Source organism: Pan troglodytes, chromosome 2, assembly GCF_028858775.2.
Source record: "Pan troglodytes isolate AG18354 chromosome 2, NHGRI_mPanTro3-v2.0_pri, whole genome shotgun sequence".
Classification (NCBI taxonomy): domain Eukaryota; kingdom Metazoa; phylum Chordata; class Mammalia; order Primates; family Hominidae; genus Pan; species Pan troglodytes.
Window position 1 is genome coordinate 50,507,138 of NC_086015.1, and position 14,283 is coordinate 50,521,420.

Genomic DNA, 14,283 nt, shown 5'->3' on the forward strand with positions numbered 1-14,283 from the left:
TTTAAATGAGCCAATCCACAGGGAGCCCATGAAACCTAGCTAGCCCCGCGCAACTCCCCAACTTCCTACCCATAAACTGTCCCTCACAGCTCCAGCTGGCTGTTGCTCTGCCCCCAGGCACCCTGTGTGGGCCTGCCTGGCAGCCTTGCCTTGTTTGGAGGTATAACTAACAAATAGTTCTGCCTTTTATCTATCTTCGTGTCATTGTGTTGTGTCCTGCCATCAAAAGAAACTTTAAATTTCATGAAACTGACCTCATCTCTAGATCCTTCACTTAATTACATCTGCAGAAACCCTTTTTCCAAATATGGTCACATTCAAAGGTGGACATCTCTTTCGGGGTGTAGCAATGACTTAAGCCTTGTATACAGATGAAGTCAGCAAAAGGAATGCTAAAGTCAAGGGAGTCTGCTCTCCGTCATGCGATGCTATACCAGAGTCAGGTTGGAAAGTAGCTCCATTATACCAGGTTAATAAAACTCCCTTTAATGAGATATTATGGTTTGTAGGGCATAACTTTTACCATGCATGGCCTTAGGTCTTGTTTATAAATTGGTTATCTTATTGCAACAAGCAGTCTATTTTGTCAGTCTTATGATCTCTGTTTTAACCTTGATGCTGGTCAGTTGTCCCTAAAGTCAAAGGGAGGGAGTATGATAAGGTGTTTCCAACCTCCCCGCCTGTCATAGCTGGGAATTTAGTTTTTCAGGTTTCTCAGGGGTCCCCTTGGCCAAAAGCTAGTCCATTCAGTTGGTTTGGGGGCTTAGGAACTTATTTTTAGTTAGCAGTTTAAAATCAATACAGTGTAACAACTATTTACATAGCATTTACATTGTATTAGGTATTATAAGTAATCTAGAGATCAATTAAAGTATACAGAAGGATGTGCATAGATTATATGCAAATACTATGTCATTTTGTATAAGGGACCTGAGCATCTGAGGATTTTGCTATCTGCAGGGGGCGCTGGAACCAATCCACCTGGAACTGAGGGACAGCTCTAATGCCGAGAAACAAAACTGGCTTGGAAAGAGGGGAGACCCAGGACTTGAGCCTGCCGAGGAGCTAAACCCAAGGGCAAGAGCTGCAGGCAGCTGGGCTGGAGAGGAGGAAGGAGGTGGCTTTGTTTCCAACTGCCCTGGAAGACCTCCTCATCCCCCTGCATCCCCAGCCTCCTTTCCTTTTTCCTTCCTGCTCTGCTCCCTTCCTTCCTCTCCTCCTCTTGGGAGGTGGCCAGGGACATAGGTGAGTGCCTGGCCCCGAGGAAGACACATGCAGTTTGTGGACGGGTCTTGGGATGCGGACACCCAGAGTCTTGTGCACCTTCCTGGAGTGTTGCCCACTCCAGTACCCACTCCCTAATCTCCCCTCTTCCTCCTCAATCCTCTCTTGCAGGAAGCAGAGGATGGAGAACCCTCTCAGGAAGCAGGGCAGTGACTCTGGGTTTGCCTAGGGCTAATGGCCTCTCACCGACCTGTGCCCTTGTACCTGTCGCCTGGGCAAACAGTGATTGCATCAGCTTTGGTTTCTCATGGGTGGGCAGCCTTGGCTGTCTGCCGGAACGTAAAGAGCATGGAGCAAGGACATGGGAATCCGAATCCCGCTGAGGTCCCAGGACCACTTCGTCCTTCTTCCCTGTGCCTCTCCTCCCCAGCATGAGCACAGCAGCCTGATGGAGAAGGATTTTCCAATGTTAGAACTGGAAAGAACACCTGCAGCCTGTCTCCACCGTTTACAGTGGTGCTGGAAGTGAAAAGATGTGTTCCAGGTCACAGGCAGGTAGACAGCGGAGCCAGACTGAAATTCACTCCTCCTGATTTGGAGTTTAGAGCTCTTCTTTGAACACTTTGATGAATAAAATCACAAGTTCTGTGTCTTTTGAAATTCCTTGTGGAGCCTAGTGCCATCCTCTGAACTTGGAGCCAACTGACCTTTGTCCTTGGGGCAGAGACATGGTTCATGGGCCCAATCCAGGTCCTCAAAGGGAGGGCAGGTCTGAGTCCTTGCCCTCTGAAGTCAGAAACCTCATCTCCCACTACAGACCTGCCAGGGCCCAGGACAGCTCGACCCACCCAGGCACACCATAGCAGCAGAGATGGCTGGGGACACAGAAGTGTGGAAGCAAATGTTTCAGGAGTTAATGCGGGAGGTGAAGCCATGGCACAGGTGGACCCTGAGACCAGACAAGGGCCTTCTTCCCAACGTCCTGAAGCCAGGCTGGATGCAATACCAGCAGTGGACCTTCGCCAGGTGAGGGGGAATGTGATGGTACACGTTCCAGAAAATTCTTGCGCATTTCTTACTAGGTATACCTGTTACTTTTCTTGTTCTATTCTGTGCTTCCAAATTGAAGACTATGGGTAATAAGATGCCCATCATCCAAGAAGTTGTAACTTCATTAAAGATTGTTTTTTCACTATTACAATGAACCCCAAAGCAAGAGCAGGCCTGAGCACCCTTGTGAGCTAATGCCTGGATACAGAGAAATCAGTCTGTGGGGGTGGGGAGAGGGAGCAGCCAGGAAAGGGGAGGGGAGGAAGGGCAGCTGTTGCACCCATGGGCGGTGCATGTGCCCCATGCCTAGGGAGACTGCTGGACCCACCTTGGAGCCCCTAGGAGGAGAGACTCACGGCACTGAGCAGACACCCTCGGGGGAGGCCGGAGGAGCAGGGGGCCTGGGCAACAGGCAGCAATCCTGCCCCTCTCTACTCTGAGCTGATAGAATCTTTTTAAAATAGGAGTCTTAGAAATCATCCTAAGCCTCATCCTCTCTTTCCCAGGTGGAAATGGGGAGCCCCAAGGCTTGGGGCTGATTGCCCACAGTGCACAGAGGGTGGAGGCCGGGGACTCTGTCCCACCCGCTGTCCCCACCCAGGGAGAGTCTACATAGAGGGGGCAGAGCTCTCCCACTGGCCTATGGCTATCCCAGGCCAGGAGCTGCCATAGGGAGCATTGCACCAAAGTCTCAGTCCATTTATCCGTGGGAAGTTTGAACTCTGAACAAGCACAGGAACAGAGCACTGAGACCCAGGGGATGGCAGTGGACTTCTGCTCAGAACAGGGCCCAGGCCCCTCTGCACTGCTGACTCTGGGTGACTCCCAGCAAGGTCCTCTCACAGTGATCACAGCTTCTTGGCCTCTCCCTCTCATTTCAACCTTGCATTCACCCTGTGGGTTGCGGCTAGAGTCAAGATACAGGAGCACACCCTGGACTAACTCCCTCTTCCCAGCCCCCTCCAATTCACCACCTGCAGCCTAATTTCTCTGTATCCAGGCATCAAGCCAAGGTGAGGCTCAGTCACAGTGACAAATAAACCTGGAAATATCACTGATTTAACCTTACACGTGGCTCCCAAGGTCACCGAAGCAGAGGAGGAGAGAGCTGGAATGTCTTACCAGGGCTTCTGTGACCATATCTGGAAGGAACATATATCACTGCTGGCCTCATCTCATTGCCCAACTGGTCCCATGGCCCCAACCTCACGGCAAAGGGGCTGGGAAGTGGGAGGGAGTGCATGGATAATTTGGTGAGCATTAAATGTCTCCGCCACAGTGCAGCTCTCTGCCTCTCCCATAATTCCTTTCTCAGGTGCAGCCATGTGCTTCCTGCCTTCTTCTCTCTCTACCTCCTGACATGTATTTGTCCAGATACCTTAGCTCAAAAATTGCCCTCCTCCCTGCTGAGACAAGGTGTATTATCTTGTACCCTGTCTGAAGCCAGTGGCATTCAGAATATGAAGTTTTCCAGGCTACCTTGAGCAAGGGAACTGGGTTGGAGGGGAAACAAATGAAGAGAGAGCTGGACACTGTGATCTCCCTGCAATACTGCAGACCAGGGACCCTTGGCAGCCAAGAGAAAGGCAAAGGCTTTCCTCTAGGAGAACCCTGGACACTTCAGGCTCCCACCGCCAACCCATGAGTCTGTAACTTAATCAACACCCACCTATAGGCATTTGTGGATTTCAGGGTCCTGAACTGAACTGGCTGCTGTTGCAGTTGTGGCCTCTGACCCATTTGAATCTACATTTGAAGAAGCTTTGCTTTGGAATAGGGAGACCACAGTCCCAGTCATGCCTTTTTACACCCACTGGGTCTCTGGACATGAGGAGTTTCCAGAGTGTGCCTCATCTCTAAAATGAATGTGTTGGACTTAGAAGATGCCCAAGGTCCCTCCCAGATCTAACAGCTTGCAATTCGCTGTTTTCATAGCAGACACTGTGCAGCATGCAGCGTGTCGGTGGCACAATGCAGATGGGAACGAGGTCTTAGCAATTTCTTCCACCACTGAGCCACAGCCCCAGTCAAGTCATGTCTCTGTGCAGTCGGTAGCTCCTTTCTCTCTCTGGCAGTTCCCCGTGATTTGGTCACATGGAGCCAGGCTGAGACTCTCTTCTGTCTCCACAGGTTCCAGTGCTCCTCCTGCTCTCGTAACTGGGCCTCTGCCCAAGTTCTGGTCCTTTTCCACATGAACTGGAGTGAGGAGAAGTCCAGGGGCCAGGTGAAGATGAGGGTGTTTACCCAGAGATGTAAGAAGTGCCCCCAACCTCTGTTTGAGGACCCTGAGTTCACGCAAGAGAACATCTCAAGGATCCTGAAAAACCTGGTGTTCCGAATTCTGAAGAAATGCTATAGAGGAAGATTTCAGTTGATAGAGGAGGTTCCTATGATCAAGGACATCTCTCTTGAAGGGCCACACAATAGTGACAACTGTGAGGCATGTCTGCAGGGCTTCTGTGCTGGGCCCATACAGGTTACAAGCCTCCCCCCATCTCAGACCCCAAGAGTACACTCCATTTACAAGGTGGAGGAGGTAGTTAAGCCCTGGGCCTCAGGAGAGAATATCTATTCCTACACATGCCAAAACCACATCTGTAGGAACTTAAGCATTTTCTGCTGTTGTGTCATTCTCATTCTCATTGTTATCGTGGTGATTGTTGTAAAAACTGCTATATGAGCCTTGGAAACATGATGCTAAGTCAGAAAAAAAATCAGATACAAAAAGTCATATGTTGTATGATTTCATTTATGTGAAAGGTCCAGAATAGGCAAATCCATTAGATGAACTGCTAGCAGGGCCTAGAGATAGTGGGAGATGGGAAGCAACTACTTAATCCTGATGGGTTTTTTTTTGTGGAGGAGAAAGGTGTGATGCAAATGTTTTGGACTGAGATAGAGGTGCGGTTGCACAACAGTGTCAATGCACTAAATGTCATTGAACTGTCCACTTTCAATGGTTAAATTTGTTATGTGACTTTCACTTCAGTATTTTTTAAAAAGGCCTTCACAATTGTGTTCACTCTCAAGAGAACTGAGTCTGAAGTGTCTATGGTTCATAAACCATTTGGAAATCTTGTGAAGCCTGTGGGCCCCCTCACCAGGGAATTTTGCACAGACCCTCTGAGGTCAGACTGTGAGGGCAAAAGCATCAGGATGAAAACCTGGGTTCTCAAACAGTTGTCCCCATGGAGGGAGGTGTGTATGCTGCTGAGGGGGAAAGGCAGGATGTGCCACCGGGTGTTTCCTTTTTAAAGATAATGTAATTAGTATAAATTGTTGATTAACGGGGAACTCACAGCCAATAGCATCATAACCCAGGCCTGAAGGAAGCTTCTCTAACACACATATTCTCATATTCTCTCCATAAGGCATATCATAGCCTTCTCACTCTTAGGAACACCAGACAGCACTCTGCACTATGCTCAAGGGCCATTTGAAAGAGCAAAATCACTAACAGAAGCACAAAAATGTGAAACGCATGGCAAAATAGATCAGGAGATGGACGCTTGTTTATAGTACAAAAGCTGGAACAAACAGGCAGGGAACACACAAGCCCTGCTCTGGCTCAGTTGGGAACACAGGTGCTGGTGACTCCAATTTCCCCTGCTCTGCACATGTCTGTGAATGACCACAAACACACCATGAGTACTGATTTGGGGGTTACTAATAGATTTCAGCAGGCAGGCAAAATCACAAATAGACTCCACGAATAATGGGGCTGACCTGTGCATTCTCAAATGGCTTTGAACTGTGAATGACTTTGTTTTACTAACACATGCGGTCTACATGTGGAGTTCTCACCCACAAGGCTCACGTGAGGGCTGTCAGCTTGGAGCTCTGGGATTCCTACTAGCTAACCAGAATTTTTCATGTTCAGAGGACAGAGTCTCAGAAACTATTTGCTCCTTAGACCAAGTCCTCCCAGTGACTGAACCAAAGCTGAGATTTTTCTTAGTAAAATCGAACAAAGGATTGACTTAATAAAACTTCCGTTGAAAGATGGATGTAAGGGGGCACGTTACCTGGCTAGATAGAAAGTTCTGATTTTAAATATTCCAGATAACCATAAAAATCTATCACTGCTAAGGGGATGCCTAATTTCTAAAGAAGTAATTGAAGTCTGGTGGCTCACGCCTGTAATTCCAGCACTTTGGGAGGCCAAGTTGGGCAGACCACCTGAGCTCAGGAGCTCAAGACCAGCCTGGCCAACATGGCGAAACTCCATCTCTACTAAAAATACAAACATGTGGTGACATGCACCTATAATTCCAGCTACTGGGAGGCTGAGGCACAAGAATCACTTGAACCCAGGAGGCAGAGGTTGCAGTGAGCCAAGATTGCACCACTGCACTCCAGCCTGGGTGACAGAGTGAGACTCTGTCTCAAAAAAAAAAAAAAATTACCCTCTGACATACATACACCTGCTCACAAATATATTGTCTGACCAGTGACAGCTGCTGCCTAGTGTCTGCAGGGAAGAGGAAGGGGGTGTCCAAGTGGTGGGCTTGGAGCATGACCTGAACTGGATAATACTGGTATTGCTCCTGTGCAAATTAAAATTTGACCTAAGGCCTCCAGCAGGTCAGCAGGAAAGTGAAAGGAGACCCACACCCCTCCCTGAGTTCCCACTATCTCCCAGTATACAAAGGCCAGAGATGGCCTCCTCCCAGCAACACACGAGGGCCCAGTCCAGTATTCAGAAAGAGTTGACAGTGAGTGTCTAGGCTGGGAATTGACCCTGTTCCAAGGAGAGTGGCCTCTGGGTTGGAAGACTGAGGTGAGTGTATGGAGGGTCATGACAAAGCCACCCCCTAGGGGAAGGGAAGAGGGTACCAAGCCTGCCCTGGCTTTGCCAGATAAGGGATGGTAATGCAAGCTGGTATTTATGTTGATAAATATCTCTTTCCAGAGTGGGTAGGCCTGGGTGACAGTAGAGGGTGTTCCAAATAGATCTTGGAATTATGTTTGTCAAGCTCAAGCAGATGAGAGACCAGCATTGGCTTATGGGCCCTTCTCTGCACAGGCATACTGTCTAAGTCTGTTTACGTTGCTGTAAAGGAATAGCTGAGTCTGGGTAATTTACAAAGAAAAGAGGCTTGTTTCATTCACAGTTCTGCAGAGCGTACAAGTAGCATGGCACTAGCATCTGCTTCGGGTGAGGGCCTCAGGCTGCTCATGACAGGTGAAGGAGAGCCAGCACAAGTAGGGATCACATGGGGAAAGAGGAAGCAAGAGAGGTGCGGGGAGGTGCCGGGTTCTAACAACGGATTCTGGCAGGAACTAAGAGCTAGAACTCACTCATTACACTAAGGATGGCACCAAGCCATTCATGAAGGATTTGTCCCCATAATCCAAACATTTCCCATTAGGCCCCACCTCTAACACTGGGGGTCCAATTTCATCATGAAGTTTAAAGGGTCAAATATTCAAACTATAGCACGTTCCTAGCACCCTTCCACATAAACAGCTGCTCTTCATCCTCGGAATACCCGCAGTGGCTGGGGCATTGTCCACAGCTGCTCAGAGCCCAAGGCCAGAAGCTTCTAGGACTTCTATTCCAGATTTTCTCCCCTGCACCCTCCCCCTTTCCCTGAAGTTGAGAGTCAGTGGGAGGAGCACAGAGAGAGAGGCTGAAAGAAAAGAAATAGTCAAAAGGGAGAATTTAAGAGGGCCCTTAAATCTAGGTAACCTTTGAGATGAGCAAAGTAATATTGAGAAACAAAGCTGGTGGAGATGAGGGGAGACTGCCACAGTGTGAGTCTGCTGAGGAAGGAGCCAGTTAGGCTGAAAACATGGGTTCTCAGGGAGTGGTCTCCCTGGGGCCACCTGTGACTGAGGGGTGAGGCAGGATGCACCACTGAGGAGGGAGAGATATCCTGTTTAGTTTTTCTTTAAAGTTTATTATTTCTTACGGTATGTTTTTATAATGTATGCAAATATATTAGAATAATGGTATGCATAAGTATGCAGATGACGCATGAATAACAAATACACACACATTTGGAATGCATGCTCAATTTTTTTTAACCCCGTTGTGCAATCAAAAACACTGGGACTGAGGCCAGGCTCGGTGGCTCGTGCCTGTAATCCCAGCACTTTGGGAGGCCGAGGCGGGAGGATCACGAGGTCGGGAGATCGAGACCATCCTGGCTAACACAGTGAAACCCCGTCTCTACTAAAAATACAAAAAAAAAATTAGCCAGGCATGGTGGCGGGTACCTGTAGTCCCAGCTACATGGGAGGCTGAGGCAGGAGAACGGTGTGAACCTGGGAGGTGGAGCTTTTGGTGAGCCGAGATCACGCCACTGCACTCCAGCCTGGGCAACAGAGAGAGACTCCGTCTCAAAACAAAACAAAACAAAAAGACAAAAAACAACAACAACAACAACAAAAAAAAAAACATTGAGACTGACATTTTGGGCTGGATGATCACAAAAATAATAAAAATAATAAAAAAGAAATACTGAGGACTCCCATTCTAAAGGAGCAAATGTGGAAGTCTGTGGACAGATTCTTACCAGGTGTATTAGTCCATTCTCACGCTGCTATGAAGAAATACCCAAGACTGGGTAATTTATAAAGAAAAGAGGTTTAATTGACTCACAATTCCACATGGCTGGAGAGGCCTCGGGAACACAATCATGGCAGAAGGCACCTCTTCACAGAGTGGCAAAAGAGAGAATGAGTGCCAAGCAAAGGGGGGAAAGTCCCTTATAAAACCATCAGATCTCGTGAGAACCCACTAACTATCACAAGAATAGCATGAGGGTAACCACCCCCATGATTAAATTACCCCCCACTGGGCCCCTCCCATGACTCGTGGGGATTATGAGAAATACAATTCAAGATGAAATTTGGGTGGGGACACTTTCAAACCATATCACCAGGACTCTGAAACCAAAGCAGTCTTTTGAACATGCTCTGTCTTGATTAATGACATTAATTTCAAGACTCCTTCTCACACCTTTTTTTAAAAAAACTAGAAATGTGAATCCTTCCATTTATGCAATGGAAATTAGTGTAATAGTCACTTACAGCCAATAACTTCTTTTCACTCACCCCATCCCCATCCTCTCCCCATCTGCCCGGTTCTCCTCACCTTTCCCTGCTTCCTAACCCAGGGAGGAGCCTCTGCACAGCTGTGTGAGCTGAAAGAAGGGCTGCATGGTGAATGAGCCTGCCACATCTGGACTGAGCACTGATGGACTCTCTGCATGCCATTTGGCCATGAACAGCTTAGAAGTGAAAATGGTGTTTTCCACTTTACCCATTTGCCATTTCTCTCCTCATGTGTATTCATGGGTGATCCTAGCTCACTCTTTGGCAAAGGACACACTGTTTCTGAAACTGAAAAAGATGTGTGTTTAATTCATGTGGAAGAATGAGTGACCGAAACTTGATAAACAAGTCAGGAAAAAATGACCACAGGTGGGCCTTGCCTTAGAAGATATCACCACTGTGGTAATTAGCATATAGAGTGCTGGCTCCGGGACAGGCAGCACTGCAGAGCAAGCCGGGCAAGGGCCAGGGCTAACTGGAGGAGGGTCCCTGTGCTTGGAGAGGGGTGACAGCAGCAGGCTGGACAATTTGGCTTGGTTTTAGACATCGTTGGGACCTACCTGAAGCTGGGGCATACTTCACCTTTGCGCTTACTCATAGGCTGTGTAGCCCATGCTGGGGAGACTATGATTAAAGAGGCCAAAAAGTCCCACAGTCTGCAAGCTGGAGAACCAGAAACCCAGGGGTGTAATTCAGTCTGAGTCTGAAGGCCTGAGAACTGGAGGTGTGGGGCCACACATGTAAGTCCCAGAGTTCAAAGGCCGGAGAGCTCTGGCATTTGAGAGCAAGAGGGCAGGAGAAGATGGATGTCTCAGCTCCAGAAGAGTGGATTCGCCTTTCCTCCACCATTTTATTCTGTCTGCCCACCCACATGGGGGAGGGCAATCTTCTTTACTCAGTCCACTGATTCAAATGTAAACCTCTTTGGGAAACACCCTCACAGACACACCCAGAAATGACGTTTCACAGCTATAATATCTGGGTATCTCTTAGACCAGCAAAGTAGACACCTAAAATTAACCATTCACACCTTCCTAGACTTCCCTTCCCAGCGTAAGTCTCACTAAGTCCTGAGCTTGTGTTTCGTCTCCTCAAACTTACTAAGAGATAAAGAACCGACTAGTGCTTTCACAATTTTCACTCTTCTTTTCAGGGTTTCCCAGGCTATTTTGCTTCCTTATTTTCCCATGTGTATTTTGAATCAACCTGACAAAAAAAGAAAGAAATTTAAAGAAAAACAAGAAAAGCTGAGGGTGTTTTATTGTGATCCCATTAAATTTATAGATTAATTTAGAAAAAATTAGAATCTGTATCATGCTAAATCTTCCTATCCAAGAACATGGTACATCATTCCCTTTGTAAACGTCTTTTGTGTCTTTCATGTGTGTTTTAAAGTCTTTCGTATGTAGGTTTTGTATATATGTTATCAGGAATATTTTATATTACAAATTGGTTTCTCTCTCATTATATCTTCTAGCTGTTATTGCTATGTATAAAGGCCTTTGGCTTCCATATATTATTTTATATGCCACCATTCTCCTGACTTCTATTATTTTTTATAGTAATGTTTCAGTTGATTCTCTTGGGTTTCCCAGGTAGGCAATCACATCGTCTGCAAAACGTGGGTTTTACCTCCTTTTTAACTTTGATATCTCTGTTTTCTTCCTCTTCTCTAATTGTGTAGTAGTAGTAGGGATTTTAGAGGAGATGTCTCCAAATTTTCCTCATTAGGTACAATGTTGGCTTTGAAAATACTCATCAATTTCTATTTCATTGAGTATTCTGAAATCAAGAACGGGCATTCAAGACCGTTAAAACAAAATGTAAATTCCATAAACAGATAAACAGACTCATATGCATATTTAATATACAACAAAGGCATCTTCTCAAATCTGTGCAGAAAGAGTAGACAGACTTTTTAGTAAGTGTTTTTAGGATAATTAGACAGCCCTATGGTAAAAGATAAAATTAGAACCATTCCTCAAGCCATATGCCAGGATAAATTTCCAACAAATTAGAGACTTAAATGGAAATAATAAAACCTTACAAGTACATGGAAAAAATGAGTAAATTCCTCTGTGATGTGGTTCAATGATGCCCATGTCCTAATCCCCAGAACCTGTGAACACGTAACCTTACGTGGCACAGGGGACTTTACAGATGTGATTAAGGTGAAGGACCTTGAGATGGGGAGAGTATCCTCCATCATCCAGCTGGGCTCCGTATAATCACATGAGTCCTTAAAGTGGAGAATCTTTCCTGGCTTTTGTCAGAGAAATGTGACTTCAGAAGAGTTAGAGAGACGCAATGTTGCTGGCTTTGAAGATGAAGGAAGGAGGTCAGGAGCCCAAAAGAATGGGGGTTGCCTCCAGAGGCCGGGATGGGCAAGGAAACAGATTTTCTAGAAGAGCCTCTAGAAAAGAACGCAGCCCTGCCTTGATTTTAGCCCAGTGAGAACTGTGTTGAACTTCTGACCTACAGAATTGTACGAGAATACATTTGTGTTATTTTAAACCATTGAATCTGTGGTCCTGTTACAGCAGCAATAGGGAATTCATACCTCTTTAATTTCCCTGCCTGAGAAGCAAAGGGACTGTCTCCCGGCCCCATCCTAAGTCACAATCTAAGCTTCTGACTGCCCTTTCCTAAATTCTTATTCAGTAGGAATGTTGGAAATAGTGGCACAGGTCGGGGAATCAAAAGGGAACCCCACCCCCGCCCACCAAACCCACCCCCAGAACCCAGATGGGAAGGACAGCAAGCTGGATTGAGGACCTTTGGTCCAGCAAGTTGCACTTGAACAAATAAGAAATATCTGGTTACTAGACACGTCAGAGGTAGAAGTGAGAACTTTAGAAGATTAACATAATCCTCTGTGAAGGAGTGTTATTTTAATTTCTCAGATTAAATTACTAAATATGCAGCCTGCCAGTTGTCTCCTCTCAGCCCCAAGCAATTTGGCTTCTGCAAGGTTCTAATTACCTCAGTTGTAATGTCCCCTTAATTACAGTGTTATCTAATGAACATACCATCCTCTGTTCTATAATGAGAGGATTTTTAAAGTAAAATTGACAAAGGTAAAGATGAGAAATTAGCCGTAGAGTATGCTCACTTGGCTCACTGGAGAGTTGAAACTTAACGCAAGGTTTCAGAGACCTTCGGTGCACACAGAATGTGCTTGTAAGCCAGACTTGACATCTGATTTCACAAAAGTAAGAAAACGCAATTTTTAAAAATTGTGGTAAAAAAACTCATAAATCATGAACCATATTTAAGTGCACAGTTCAGTCATGTAAGTAGATTCACATCATTGTGAAACAGCTCCCCAGAACTTTTTAATCTTGCAGAACTAAAACTCCATACCTATTAACAAACAGCTCCCTATTTCCTCTCCTCCAAGCCCCTGGCAACCACCATTCTACTTTTCTGTTTCTACAAATCTGACTACATTAGATACTGCAAATAAGTGAAATCACACAGCATTAGTCTTTTTGTGACTGGCTTATTTCATTGAACTTAACATCCTCAAGGTTCATCCACGTTGTAGTATGTGTCAGAATTTCCCTCCTTCTTGAGGCTGAATAATACTCCACATGTTGTTTATCCATTCATCCACTGATCCATTGATAAACATCTGTGTTGCTTACTCTTCTTGGCTATTTTGAACTGAGCTGCTATGAATATGAATGTGCAAATATCCCTCGTTGAGACCCTTTTTTTTTTTTTTTTTTTTTTTTTTTACTTTAAGTGAGACCCTTCTTTCAATCCTTTTGGGTATATACCCAGAAGTGAGATTTCTGGATCATATGGTAGTTCTATTTTTAATTTTTTTGAGGAACTATCATGGTTTTCCACAGTGATAACACCATTTTACAACCCCACCAACGGTGCGCAAGGGTTTCAATTATTCTACATCCTCACAAACACTTGTTATTTTCTGCTTTTGTTTTCTTTTATCATAGCCATACATATGGGTATGAAGTGATATCTTGTAGTCATTTTGATTTGCATTTCTAGAAAATGCTATTTTATGATGCACATTCACACTTTCAAGGCAATATCACAAACAATATTTATGTATCATAGCACCGATTAAATAAGGAAAACAAACTAGACAATAACTTTTTAAACTTGGATAATTAGAACAATAAAAGAAATGGAAGTTAGATTATTTGTGAGCTCACTGAAGACTAGAGCCAAGAACTTTAATCTCAAGAAAGAATTGGAAAGCCCTTCAAAATCCTAAGAAATGCTATTATGTGGTCTAAACTGACTTTGATGATGGATCTTGCCACTGACAAGTAGTGTGGGAGAAGCTGGAAGATGAGATACTAGAAAAAAATGTCCTCCTTATTAATCAGGAAAAATTAGAATCAAGTAAACATTTTAAAGAAAAGAGAAATTAGTAAGATCTGTGGATTTTTTAAAATAGGTAATTTTTCAAAAAGAAAATTAGATAGAATTACACATTTGTAAGACCCATAAAATATTGGTCATGTAACTTTGGAAAACGGAGGAAGAAAATAAACACACCTGTAATACACTTCTTTTAGATGTCAATGGGATTCCCAAGTGGAGCTGCCCTATAGAGGAGAAACCAGAAACAGGTGCCAATATTAAAGGTCAAAGCTGGAGTAAGAAACATAAGTCATCTATGTATCAAAACCAAATCCTCGTTTTAAAAAGGATTAGTACCCTCAGTACAATTATAAAGCACTAAACTTTGGCTCAAATACAGAATGGTCTTTGGGTGAAAACATAATCCATTCTGAGCCAATTAGAATACATACCTCAGTAAGCAATAGGATTGGATATCCACTTCCTCAACCTTTCCCTTTTAAAGTTTACAAAACTGACCATTTTGTGAATGCCTGCTCTAACGACCCAGATAAACACCAGCCAAGCTTTCAGAAGGAGGCATCTCTAAGCCAGAAGGAGAGTTGAGAA

The 14,283-nt window shown here is 45.1% G+C and overlaps 1 protein-coding gene across 1 annotated transcript; it reads left to right on the top strand.

Moving 5' to 3' along the window:
• The first annotated feature begins 1,008 nt into the window (after positions 1 to 1,008).
• RTP3 (receptor transporter protein 3) lies at positions 1,009 to 5,005 on the top strand. Its single transcript, XM_526194.8, has 3 exons — positions 1,009 to 1,245; positions 1,396 to 2,250; positions 4,405 to 5,005. The coding sequence occupies exons 2-3, from the start codon at positions 2,096 to 2,098 to the stop codon at positions 4,952 to 4,954; spliced, it is 705 nt and encodes a 234-aa protein (XP_526194.2). The 5' UTR covers positions 1,009 to 1,245; positions 1,396 to 2,095; the 3' UTR covers positions 4,955 to 5,005.
• The last annotated feature ends 9,278 nt before the right edge of the window (positions 5,006 to 14,283 follow it).